Source organism: Lissotriton vulgaris, chromosome 6, assembly GCF_964263255.1.
Source record: "Lissotriton vulgaris chromosome 6, aLisVul1.2, whole genome shotgun sequence".
Lineage (NCBI taxonomy): Eukaryota > Metazoa > Chordata > Amphibia > Caudata > Salamandridae > Lissotriton > Lissotriton vulgaris.
Genome location: NC_141694.1, coordinates 326,176,629 through 326,190,185, shown reverse-complemented (window position 1 = coordinate 326,190,185; position 13,557 = coordinate 326,176,629). Strand labels below are relative to the sequence as shown.

The window sequence follows — 13,557 nt, the reverse complement described above, 5'->3', positions numbered from 1 at the left end:
TGTAGAAGTATCCCCAACGATTACTTTCCCGTCATTCACAACCATAACCATTTCTCTCAAACCATCTTGAATATTCTAAATATTTTCAGATTCTTTATTAGTAGATCCTGTAACATTCGCAACACTAACCGTACTGTTCTGACCTCTGTTCACTTGCACATCCCACAAGCATGTTTACCACTTTGATAAATTTTAGCACAATGGCCATATTTGACACAGTTTATGATCATTACATTTTTGGCAGGGAAAAACGTATTTACTTTTGAATTGGAAGTATTCCCACACCTAAAACAAAAATCAGGTTCTATATATAAAACCTTATTTTCTGAAAGGGGCACCTGCATAGCTTTAAGATCTCTGACCCTGACAGCCCCAACAGTCTCCTCCGTTTTCTTCTCCAGTTATTTTACTGACACTTTAGATAATTCAATGCTTTTTTCTGTATGGACAGTCTCCTCTAATGACGGATTACCCATAGATAATAGTTTCTGTTGAATAGTTTTGTCTGCACACTTGTAAATGTACTGATCTCTAATTAACTGATCAGTAAAACCTTCAAGCTGACAATCTGCGCTCAATTGCCTGAGCACAGAAACAAGAGTGTCCACATCTTCTCCAGACATTTGTTCTCTTTTAAAAAAATGTATGATGAATGCCTACTAGACTGGAATAAACATCAAAGCGTAGCTCAAGTTTCCTTACAGTTTCCATATATAATGTTTGTAAATTATTCTGCCTTCAGGACCCAAACAGTGTAACAACAAAACTTCTTTCTTTTTGGGCGGTACCTCAAGGCCCCTATCTCCCCAAGATAAGTCACAAAAGCATCATGCAATTTTTTCTACACTATGGGTGGATTTCCTGGTGCCTCCAGAAAAGACGGTGAGCTGCGACTGATTGCATGCTGCAAAAATGCAAAAAAATCAAACAAATGCTATACAAGAGATGTTTCACACTGCTCCAAGTATACCCTTGGTTGTCAATTCAGAATACGAAACTCAACTGAGTCAAATGTAGCAGAAACTTCTGGCCACACAATCTAAGCTGTTACTTTATTTTTTTATAGAAAATGAAAATACTATAGTAACAGCCTCTTTTCAAGCTCATTAAAAGATATCATCACCACATAAATCCAAGGGAGTGCGCCTCACAGCGCCTGAAACTCACCATACACTGCTGCAAGGTTCAATCTTTTGAGCTCTAAATGTTGTGCATATCACCGCATAAATTATATCCAGAAATGCACACAAATTGCTTACACAGAAGGTGTGCGCGTCAAGACCTGACAATTCAAGGTGTGCCCGTCTCTGCGCTGATTATATCAAACTTTACTGTACATGCATAATGGATATATGACAGACATGCACGTTTAGACTGCACTGCCAACCACGATCCAAAATGGCCGTCAAGTGTAATGCGTAGCCTCAGCGTGCGTGAAATGGCTGCCGGGAGAGACGCGCAAAGGGTGAGACACTGTTCACAACAGCTTCCGGTAATGCGCATGCACACCTGCGAAGATCAGTTTTCTTCAACAGACGACGACTGGACACGGTATAACAATCTGATTCCTCACCAGCCTGTCCTGCGATGCGCTCTGAATGCCTCGACCTCACTGAGTTGTTGTAAAACAGACACCTCACCAAGCTGAAGTAAATTTCTCCGCTCCTCCGGACACAATTTTGGTGACTCTCCCCTGGTGGTGGGCACGAGAATGCAGGGAGCGAGTCGTGATAGTGTCACTCTCAATTGAGCTGAAAGACAGCAAGCTCTACAAGGGCAATTATTTCTGCCACTTGTGCAGAGGTAACCTCACTTTTTGAATTGTGCAGACAACATAAACTGCTCTGAGTTCCCTCATTGTCACTGAGACATGAACCATCTACAAAGATTACATAGTCGGGCTCATCTAGAGGTTCATCTTTAATATCTGGTCTTGGCTTGGTGCATGAATCTGTAACATCTAGGCAGTCATGCTCAACTTCATTTCCATCAATTTCACTTTCAGGCAACAGTAACAATGTGGCTAGATTGAGTGGTTGACACCTTTTCAAAACACCACTATCAACAAGTATTTGTTGTTCATGTTTTGCAAGTCTGCTATTTGTCAAATACTGAGTTTTAATATATAGGACTTCTTTTTGACAGTATTGTAACTTGCTCGGGGACACCTTGTGTCTTCCTCAGCCAAATGATTTGAAAGAGCAATTGTGTCCTGTTCACAAGCTACTTGATGCCGCAAGCAGGTCATCACTGTATTTCACAAGAACTGCATACCAAAGCATCTGCAGAGTCTCAACATTCTTTCTTTTTCAAAATCTGATTAAATATTGAAGGACTGTATACCCTTGTAGAACTTGGCACCATGCCAAAACTCTATCTCTAATTACAAATGAGAACAGGAATAGGCTGTCCTCGTGCAACGTAATAGAGAAAATAGCCTGGCAGAGACCCACAACAGTAAGCCACTGTGCAGTGCAGGGAATCTGAAATATGATTGTTGTTTGTTTCAGTACTATGGGACAACTATGTTGTTAATTTTTCAAAGATCCTGTACAATTCCATAGTTGTCATTGGGCTTCTGTAAACCCATAAACGGCTAATTGCAAGGACTTCTGACAATTGTCTTTAAAACCCTTTGTTTCAACATGTATTCAATCACTGGTGTTTTTCCAGCCACTGTCTCTGGTGTTCGATTATAAGGTGGTGTTCTCAGGAAAACGCATTTTGGTTTTATTCTGATTTGGACTGGTCCTACTCCTTTGGTTAGTCTGATGTCGTTCCCTGAAAAATCCCACACTTCTGATTTCACAGTATCTCTCAAATTGAGAGTTAAATCCTCTACCATTCTTACAGGATATAATCCTACAGCTGTTCCTTGTCAGGCCATTTTAAATACAACATCTTCATCATGCATTTGAAATTCAAGCCATCCAGTGTGGAGTAACTAGTGCAATTTGAATTGCACAAAATATCTCCCCCAACAAATTTACGGGACTTGAGTCCCATAGCACAAACTGTTGGTCTTCCTCAAATTAATCTGGTTTTCTATGCGTACTTTCTTTGAAACAGGATTAGTTTTTTGTTTATTTGTGATCCCTATAATTTGGAGCTTCTTTCCCGAGTAGGGGTGGGTCTGCGAGTTTCCCTATTCCAGGGGTCTTCAAACTGTGGGGCGCGACCCCAGGGGGGCCGTGGAGCGGAGGAAAGGGGGTCACGCCTTCCCAGTCACTCTGCCGAGGCCCAAGGGCTTCGGCCCTCCCTCCTCCCCGTCTGTGTTTCAGCCCGGGCTGCTGCAGTGCAGCTCGAGCTGCTGTGGGATCGGCTGGGCAGTGTCTGGAGTCTTATTTCTGGCACACCCGAGTTTTTGACAGGTCATTAAAGACCATTTGCAAATTTGCATGCCTTTGTAAACCGGTTACCAAGACTTCGTGTTTTTTCTGGTTGCAGTACCCCCTGGGTCCCCACTCTGCCTATTCCTTACATTTAAACAGTTCTATCAAGCGCAGCTGTAAATAAAACTCCAGGAAGGGAAGAATGTCACAGTTCAACAACAAATGAAATTAACTAAGAACAGAAAAAACATTCATACATCTTAAAAGGTTTTTTTCTGTACACCAAGGGGCGGATTTACAAGTCCTTGCGCCACTTTTGCGTCTTTTTTTCCATGTTAAAAGTGACTTAAAGTGGCGCAAGGGGCTTGTAAATCTGCCCCAAAATGTTTTTCACTTTTGCCAATTCTATTATAAGAATAATTTATCTTATAAAAACATTATATAGAAGTCCCATTGCATCTGAGCATTCCAACTCGTGAGAATTTGGTCCTGTGGATGTGCTGGAGATGTAAAAAAAATTCAAGCACTGAGGGGCAGATTTACAAGCACCTTACGCCACTTTTGCGCTGCCATTGCGTCACTTCTGTGATGCAGCGACGGCGTAAAGCAAGCGCCATGCTACGGGGGATTTACAACGTGACACATCCAGGGAGCTACGTCACGTTGTAATGGCCTGCGCCACATGTAACCTGTGTCCGGTTTCATGTGGGTGTACCGCCACAGGGAGGGCGTTCCGGGCAGGAATGCCCCGGAAAAGTGCCTGAGTAAAATCGACAAGATTTCACTCCGTCACATTTTCGACCCCGCTGCGTCAAAACCTTGCGCCTGCTTGAAGCAGGTGTAAGGTGTGACGCACCATGTGGAAGATAGGCCGGGTTGGCACAGTGCTGGAGTTGTGTCGCGCCCACGACACAACTCAGGCACTGCTCCAACCTCAAGCCACCATATGCGACACGCATCTGCCTATCCTTGCGCCATGGCATGACCCTTTGTAAATGCGGCGCATCCGTTGTGGCACAACAATGGCATTGTGATATTTGTGATATTTGTGGGGGTATTTCTAAAGCGCAGCGTTCGCTCCGGAAGGAGCATCTTGGCGCTGAAATTCCTGATAGGTCAGTCCTGGTGGCTGTATGAGATTAGATGGCTGATTTGGAGTAGTCGTCAGGAAGGTTAAAGATCCAAGTCTTTAGAAGTTTTCTGAAAGGTTTTTCATGAGTCTGTCTGCATTGCGTGTCGCATGTTTCTTGGCGCATCCCTGCTGATTTTCCAGGGTTGCGCCAGGTAACGTAAATCTGACATTTAATTTGTAGGTTCAGGAAACCGTTTGTTAACCTGCGGCACTGGCAGAGCCATGAATCCAGGCTTTTTGCCCACTCCTGCTCTGGGACCAAAACTTGTTGTGCTGCCTTTGATAACTATGCAGATTCTGTCAACAGGTTTGGAATTTTTTGTGATGAGGGGGTCCATACACCTGAAAATGTTGACAGGGGGGTCTCGGCATCCAAATGTTTGAAGACCTTTGCTCTATTCTAACAATGGGACTGGTAGCTCCTGCGTTGATAAGAAAGGACACTTGGTGGTCATTAACTTTTCCTTATACAAATGTTCCACTTTGTTCTATGTCTAGGACTGCACCAAGTATGCAATCTTCTTCCTCCCTCAGGCACCCTCCTTGGGAATTGTTAGAAATCAAAACTATTGCTCTCCACCATGCGAAACTGTTTAAATTGGTTTTGGAATGTATGTGGATTTGCTCTCAATACTTGATTCATATTGAATTTGGGATTAACCATATTCTGTGGGGCCATCAGAGCTTGTGGGACTTGCGTCATGGGAATTTGTGATTGCGTTGGCATCTGCATTCGTTGGTCTTAAGACTGAACTGGAACATGTTGCACTTGAGTTGTAGTTGCTCCTTGCATTTGTCCATAACCACTCACTCCATTTTTATTCTGTCTACATTCTCTATTCTAATACCTGAGCCTGTTATAATAGTGACAAGGAGTTGATTTCTTTGAAGTTGCAATGTCTATTCCTGAATTTGGATCAACTGAAACACCTCGATCTCTTCCTTGTGAAACACAAACACCACCCTGCAAAAATTGATCTCATACCTGAAAACCAACACATTACATTCCACTAACATTCCCTCCATGTGATTGATTTTCAAACCACTTTTGAGCGTGCTTATTTGCACTAGCATAAACTTCTCTTTGAGTCTCTTTTGCTTCATTTCTTGCTCATCACTACAGTATATTGCATACTTCAAGATCTCATCTAAAAGCTTTGTTTATCAACAAATCACATTCTGTGTTATGTGCATTCTGATCTCTGGTTGAAACCCAAGAACGAACTGTGACACAAAACTTCTCATATCTCCCTTCTTGGGATTTTCTTAAAACACTTTCAGCAATTGGTAATGAAAAGTATGCACTGATTCTTTAGCTTTTTGAGTAGCTCTGTTGATCTTTAGCCAATTCATTTCCGTCGCAGGAACTTTTCCTGCCAAAAGGTAGTCACCTCATCATACTTGGTCATTACCACAGGTGGAGGTGCATGAAGACACACATTTCTCAGAGGCTCTGTGCATGTTCTTTGCACAGCTATCTTGCATCTCTCCCACAGGTCACTCTGTACCACATTATCAAAGAATTTATTCAAGTCTTGCCGTCCACAAAACCTTTGAAATCTTTACAAATCTGTCAACTTGAGCTGGATTCTCTCTCTGCTTTGGAAAATAGTTGGTAAATAAATGTTGCAAGGTCACCTTTACTCCACAGTACATACCCATACCCATCATCTGGTATTGCCCTAAAAGGAAACATTTGTAGTGGCTTATGATTCGCTTTTGTAGCGTCTGATTGTTTCTTTTTCTTTCCCTCCTTTTTTGCTCACTTCCTCTCTAATCTATCTAATCAGCTCCATTTGTGGATACACTTTACTAATTTTGCAGTGTGTAATTTAATTCCTGAAGACCTTCATTGTCAGAATAGCTTCATAATCCAACTGTGACCTAAAGGTTAAAAACACTCTTAGAAAGATCCACCTCATGTTTTCCTGCCAATTCAGTTAAGTTGTCATGGGTGGCAGACAGACCTCTTGTGATTTCTTTACTTAGAAATATCAATTCATTTTTCCGATATTGCTTCATCTAATGATCTCTTCTAATGTCAAATTGAATTTTGGTGCATCTAAGGTTCTCACTCTTCCGTAGCTGGTAGATTAGTCTCTTGGTTTCTGCCACCTTTTAGTTTCTTGAGTTTTTTTAAACTATGGGGGGGGAAATCCCATTGCAAAATGTTCCTCTCTCTCCATGTGCAATTGGTGCCCCTAAAGCCAGTCAGTCCTTCTCCCTTCTCTCAATGACTGAACATTTTGTCGTGGGGTCCAAGCAATAATTTGTACATTTTGCAATGCCGGGATGAACCCTGTTGCAGCTACTACTCTTACAGCACCTTGAACAGCAACATTTGGAACAACATTTGTTGATGTAGTTGCAACAGGCACTGCCAATGTCTGAGCTGATACAACTTGTGTCTCTTTATTTATTTATTTTATTTTATTGAACTTGTATTGCGCACAGCTACCCGCAATGGGTTTCCCGGCGCCAGGGAAAGACTAGAGAAGAAAAACAAGCAACTGCAAAGAGGGAAGACAAAAAACAAGACCAAAAAGTTTAGAACAGAAGAGTTTTCAGTTTTTTGCGGGAAGCAAGAAGGCTCGTTTCTGTTTTTAGCGCCAACAGGAGAGCATTCCACATCTTGGGTCCAAGATATGCAAATGAACGGCCTCCCATTTTTGCCAGTCGGATTCTGGAAATCACAAGATTGCCACTGTTAGATGACCTCAGAAGGCAGCCAGGTTGATATGGCTGGGCAAGATTATGCAGGTAGTTAGGAGCAGAACCTTGACGAATCTTGAATGGAAGGCACAGAGTTTTAAAGGCCACACGATCCGAAATTTTTAACCAGTGAAGGTCGCGCAAAGCTTGCATTGCAGACGTTCCAGGGCAGGAACAGTAACAATTGAAGCAGTAACACCTGGAGCAATTGCCATAGTGGCTGCTTCAACAGGTGGAGTGTTGGTACTGGTCTTTTAATCTGAATTGTATTGGGATCAACAAGGCTGTAGCCATTGTAGCACTAGCAGTTGTAGCACCCTCCATATTTGTTTTGGTGGCCACATCTGGCTGTATAAACGAGGACAAAAGAGCATCTAAAATGTCATCCCCTGAATCGCTATCAATGTCGGTTTTTCCTTGCATCTTCCTCATCCTCATGTCTCTGTTTTCGATTCTTTTTAGCCTTATCTTTTGTTATTGCCGGGCACATCCTAGCTCCTTCAACTACAAATGTTCTCCACCTCTCCTGTTCTTCATCCCATTGCGCATCTGCATAATTTTGCACTGCTCTCTTTGCTCTTTTCTGGTACTTTTCTTTCTCTTGGCATGAGCTGCTTGCTGCCAAGCATTTAATGCTTCGTACTGTTTAGGTCTAGGAGGTGACTTCATTACATATAACGTTTGTTAGGCTTTCAATAATATTTAAAAAAGAAGTACCATATTGTGAAAATTTGAATGGTCCTTCTTTTTCAGTAATCTTGCAGCATTGACGAAGCCACAAACATGTATGTGGCCCTACATTTGTTGCCTTATAATGAGCTGGCACACCTTCCAATGGTACCTCTTCACCCTCATGAACTTTGACTCCCACATCACCCCTCATCAAATCTCTAAAGGGCTTTGAAACATTTCATAAATGCAAGATTCAACAATAAATTAACAGTAATCAGATTCAAACATTTCAATGCTTTTGTTCAGTTTACAAATCCATTTACATTAATACTTTCCTACAGTACTGTCACAATTTTCTTTCACAAACGTATCACAGCTTAATACTTGATGACCTGTCAACCAATTTCAGCGTGCACTTCACAACTAACCTGTTCCAGTGCAGCACACTTGTGTAATTCTTCGCTCCTTACAGCAATTCATACTCCTTTACAATGTTCGCATACACAAAATACTGCTACTCAAATCAAGCACATTAAACAAATAGCTTTTGTCAGTTCCGCTAAAGAATTCAAAGTAAACCATTCATATTAGAAACAATTGGTAATAAGCTTTTAACAACCTCTGACTTTCCTGCACGCACACATACACACAAATTAAATTTCGACCTGGGAAAAATCACCCTGACTAATCTAGTTTTCCCTTTTGCGCTACAGGTTCCACTGGCACCAATCAATACCGGTGAACTCACTACAAATTGCTATAGTTCCAATCTAAATTGTGCAATCGATGGTACCTCAAATCTGCACCACAAAATCTTAGCAGGCAAATCAGTACTTTTATTTGGCATGCTTACAACCATTTTTTGGGGAAAATGATTTATTCAGGTTTTCAGGACAATACAAAACAAATCGGTGCGGCTTTGCATTAATAAGCTTTTTTCACAGTATCAGAGGGGCAGGCATTAGGACAGAGGTTTCCCAGGTAAGGGCGGGGAAACGGGGTGGAGGGACCTACATCAGGTATCCACATACATACATATATACATACATACAAGCACTACATGAAAGGATTTTGCAAATGTCTGCGCTATTTGTAGTTCTTAAGTGGACCCACCAGCCAGAGAAGGGGCTGATGAATGTGGGTGTGAGAGAGTAATAGGCCCACTCAATCCAACAGGCCTATAACCTTTAATTATAATTACCTACTAAAAATGTTGCATTTAGCATATGTTTTAATTAAACTTAAGCTTTGCACATTATAATAAACGAATTTGTCAACGAATAAAATTTGATTCAACATTTGTGACATCACAACAGTGAAGTACAACCTTATTCTATACTTTTCTGTACGTGTTGAATCACCAGCTCATAAACCATCAAAGCATGTTTTGTTGTGCCGTTTCGTTGGACACGGAAAGTATTTTACTTTATTTTAGAAAAATACTGCGAAATCGCTTTATTAAATATGAGCAGGGGGCATGTTGAGTCCATGTGACATAGATATAGTGGAAAAATAAATACTTACCACGTAAAACTGTTTGTTTTTTTGTTTCTAGATAAAGGCTATGAATGGTACGTTTGCGAAGGTTTTCAGTACATACTTTTGAGGCAAGCCGAAGCTCTGCAGGCCTTAGTAAAATGTCCACAACTAAAGGTAATTACAGTATGGTACACCAAGTTTGCAAACTTTAATGACGGGCTGTTTTATTCTGTACAACATTTTTCATTGATAGTAACCCACTTAGACTGCAAAAATATACATTCCTATAATAGTGTCTCACATGGACTTTGCCAAGGCCGTGAAGGAGCAGCAATAGAGTAGCACCAGTCTTGGTGAGTTGATAATGAACACAACTACCTTTATTAGCCTGACCTTTACTCATAATCATCTTCTTCCCAGTGAATGACAAAGAGTTGAAATTGCCTTCTAAAGGCAAAAGGGACCCTTTGAACTCACCTGTTGACACAATTGAAGATGTGCAAATAAATTACAGAGTCGTCGATTCATTTATTCAGGAAACCGCTAAAGGAGCTGATAGAAACCGAACAGATAGGCAAAGAGGTGTGATGCGATGCACACTATTATATTAGTCAAATGTACACGTTCCCGTCATTTAGATAAATCACTTCCTCTTGGGGGAGGGATTGCCAACCCCCCCATAAGTGAGAGTCTTAAACTTCAATCGATCAAGAGCAGAAGTCCTCACCACCAAGGTCAAGTGTTTAGATACCCCTTAGTAAATTACTTTAATTGCCCTCGTTATAATGCACACACTGCTCCCCTCAATGATGCACAGGGTAGCCCAGAAATCCATTTTGATCTACTACACAACACAATCCACAATAGGACGTTACGTGACTTTTATTGTCATTAGGTAGTATCTAGAAAGTCAAGTGTCTAAGACCCTGACTTCTTTGCATGAATTTTTGTCCAAGATGTGTTCTATTGAGCAAAATGTGCTATCAGTATCTGTTTATCATGAAAGCTATGACCAAACCAATAAGCCGGATGTAGCATGTGTTAAAGGCAATAGACTTGTAAGGGTGGATTGTTATTACACTGTGCTAAACCTGTCGGCTAATATTGTATTTCATGGAATCTCACAGATTACCATAGTTGGAAAGGGTTTTGTTTTTGACAACACACTCAAACATACAGTGTGAGTAGTTGAATTGCCCCTATGATAATCCTCCCAAAGCCCTCTAAGGAAGGATTTTATATTATTTTGACAAATCTAATTTTGTAAATACATGTGTAATTTTATCATGGCTTCCTTGTGGCAATGCTTATGCTCAATACAGTAGTTATGAGTTGGTTATGGCGACTAGCCAGTTAGAAAAGAGAAATGCCTGATTGGTTCATGTGAACATGTTATTTAAATGCCATATATCTGAACTGTTTATCATGAAAAGTTACAACAAAGCTAATAGGCCTGATTTATGTATCATGATATGCATATGTTAAAGCCAATAGGCCTTTAAGAGTGGGTTGTTATTGTACTGTTTTAAAGTCTGCAAACATGCATTTTGTTACTTGAAATCTCTTAGATTAACTTTGTAAGCAAGGATGTTGGTGTTGATTATACCCTTTGACAAACTAGGGGTAGAAAATTTGCAATGTAATTGTTAGAATCCCTTCGGAAGGCACCACATGCTATGCTGCTTGCCATGATTTTGTAAAAATTCATTAAAAAGTACATAAATACATCATAATAAATATATATATATATATATATATATATATATATATATATATATATATATATATATATATATATATATATATATATATAATTACCTACTGGCGGTCGCCAGTAGGTATATATAGTTAGGATTTTTTCTCTATGGGATTTTTGAAAATTCTATGTCTAATAACTTTGGCGTTTGTGGACGGAATTGGCTGAAATTTCCAGGAAAATGGAACATTTTGTTTCTGAGCAGCCCCTGACAAATTGGGGGGGTTTCATCAAGGGGGGTCCCAAAACGCGTTTTTCCCATGTTAATTTCCATAGGGCGGTTGGCCTCACTTTTAGCTCGAACGGCTGAATGGATTTGCACGAAACTTGGCAAAATTGTAGGGAATGTTAGCCCGATGTGCCTTTGCTAGGTCTCAATATATGTGCTCCAGTGTATTTTGAGAAATGTAGGTTCAAAAAAAGATATATATCTGGGCGGAGCCTAACCACACATCTGATCTGATTGGCTGTCAGCACTTCATCCAAGAAGTGTTGGCAGCCATCTTGGGACCAATATACATGATAGCACCTCATTAAAAAGCATTGTAGTTAATAGAGGGTTTTAGGACTTTAGTTACATTATAAATCATTTGTTGATGGTACCATACTCGTTTTAGGAATTGTGGTGGGTTCTAAGGTGATTTTACCATGTGAAAAAACCTTCTGCTGTGATATCATGAATATTGTTTGAAAGAAAACTAATATCTCATGATTTTCCCATAGTGGTTTGGAAGGGGATCTATAAGCTAAACTGAAAGCATATTTTCTGTAAATTCACATTATCTTTCTCAGTCATGTGAAAATGAAGTCTGACATTCTCAGTAAAACATGTACATTCAACAAGGACAGAGACTGTCAGTTGATTCCTTTGTGTTCTACTGCAGCCTCCTAGAGTGTTCTAAAGAACAACTAGAGCGCTAACAGTCCTACTTATTACAAAGGTATGGCACACCTGAAGCCATCTTGATTGGAATAAAGTGGTAACTCTTAAAACATTTAATTTAAAAAGAAACAACATGAGGGGGTATATTTTGCCATAGAAAGTATGATTAGTGCTGCAGAATGAAAAATTAGGGCACATTTTGAGTGACTTCTCAAATCCTTTTCTATTTCATTAAAACATTCTGACATGCAGTCTCCCAAAATGGCCACCAGAGACAAAAGAGCCCAAATGTAGCCCAAATATCACCCAGATGTAGCCCAAGTATAGCCCAATGACAGAATGTCCCAGAGTGTTCTAAAGAACAACTAGAGCGCTAACAGTCCTACTTATTACAAAGGTATGGCACACCTGAAGCCATCTTGATTGGAATAAAGTGGTAACTCTTAAAACATTTAATTTAAAAAGAAACAACATGAGGGGGTATATTTTGCCATAGAAAGTATGATTAGTGCTACAGAATGAAAAATTAGGGCACATTTTGAGTGACTTCTCAAATCCTTTTCTATTTCATTAAAACATTCTGACATGCAGTCTCCCAAAATGGCCACCAGAGACAAAAGAGCCCAAATGTAGCCCAAATATCACCCAGATGTAGCCCAAGTATAGCCCAATGACAGAATGTCCCAGAGTGTTCTAAAGAACAACTAGAGCGCTAACAGTCCTACTTATTACAAAGGTATGGCACACCTGAAGCCATCTTGATTGGAATAAAGTGGTAACTCTTAAAACATTTAATTTAAAAAGGAACAAAATGAGGGGGTATATTTTGCCATATGAATTATGATTAGTGCTGCAGAAAGAAAAATTAGGGCACATTTTGAGTGACTTCTCAAACCCTCTTCAATTTCATTAAAAAATTCTGACATACAGTCTCCCAAGATGGCCACCAGAGACAAAAGAGCCTAAATGTAGGCCAAATATCACCCAGATGTACCCCAAGTATAGCCCAATGACAGAATGTCCCAGAGTGTTCTAAAGAACAACTAGAGCGCTAACAGTCTTACTTATGACAAAAGTATGGCACACCAGAAGCCATCTTGATTGGAATGAAGTGGTAAGTCTGAAAACACTCAATTTAAAAAGGAACAACATGAGGGGGTTAATTTTGCCATAGAAAGTATGATTAGTGCTTCAGAAAGAAAAATTAGGGATCATTTTGAGTGACTTCTCAAATCCTCTTCTATTTCATTAAAAAAATTCTGACATGCAGACTGAAACATGCACTTTGAATACCAGCAGCAGACGACCCTGGTGAGCAGTAGCTTTACTACAGTGATCTAATGTGCAACTAGAGTGCTAACATTCAGAATTTATGGCAAATGTGTGACACATCTGAATGCCTTCTTGATGGAACCAAAGTAAACAAGCATTGAAAATGCAATAGATCTCGCCCTCGTTTAAGTTAAAGCCATTCTGTTTGTAATGAGGTGGCTTTTTAGCTTTGCTTTTATTAGTGTTTTTTCAACTTTCATGTAAATAACATGCATCTGTATGCATATAAGTATATGTATGCATGCATTTATGTTTGTAT

General features: G+C 40.1%; 1 protein-coding gene across 2 annotated transcripts in view; it reads left to right on the top strand.

Annotated features, from left to right (window-relative positions):
* The window catches only part of TAF1B (TATA-box binding protein associated factor, RNA polymerase I subunit B), a 909,612-nt gene that overhangs the window by 150,891 nt on the left and 745,164 nt on the right, over nucleotides 1–13,557 (top strand). For both annotated transcript variants that reach the window (XM_086926356.1, XM_086926357.1), the window contains exon 4: nucleotides 9,404–9,501. In XM_086926356.1, coding sequence (XP_086782482.1) covers nucleotides 9,404–9,501 — 98 coding nt within the window. The remainder of the gene's footprint in view (nucleotides 1–9,403; nucleotides 9,502–13,557) is intronic.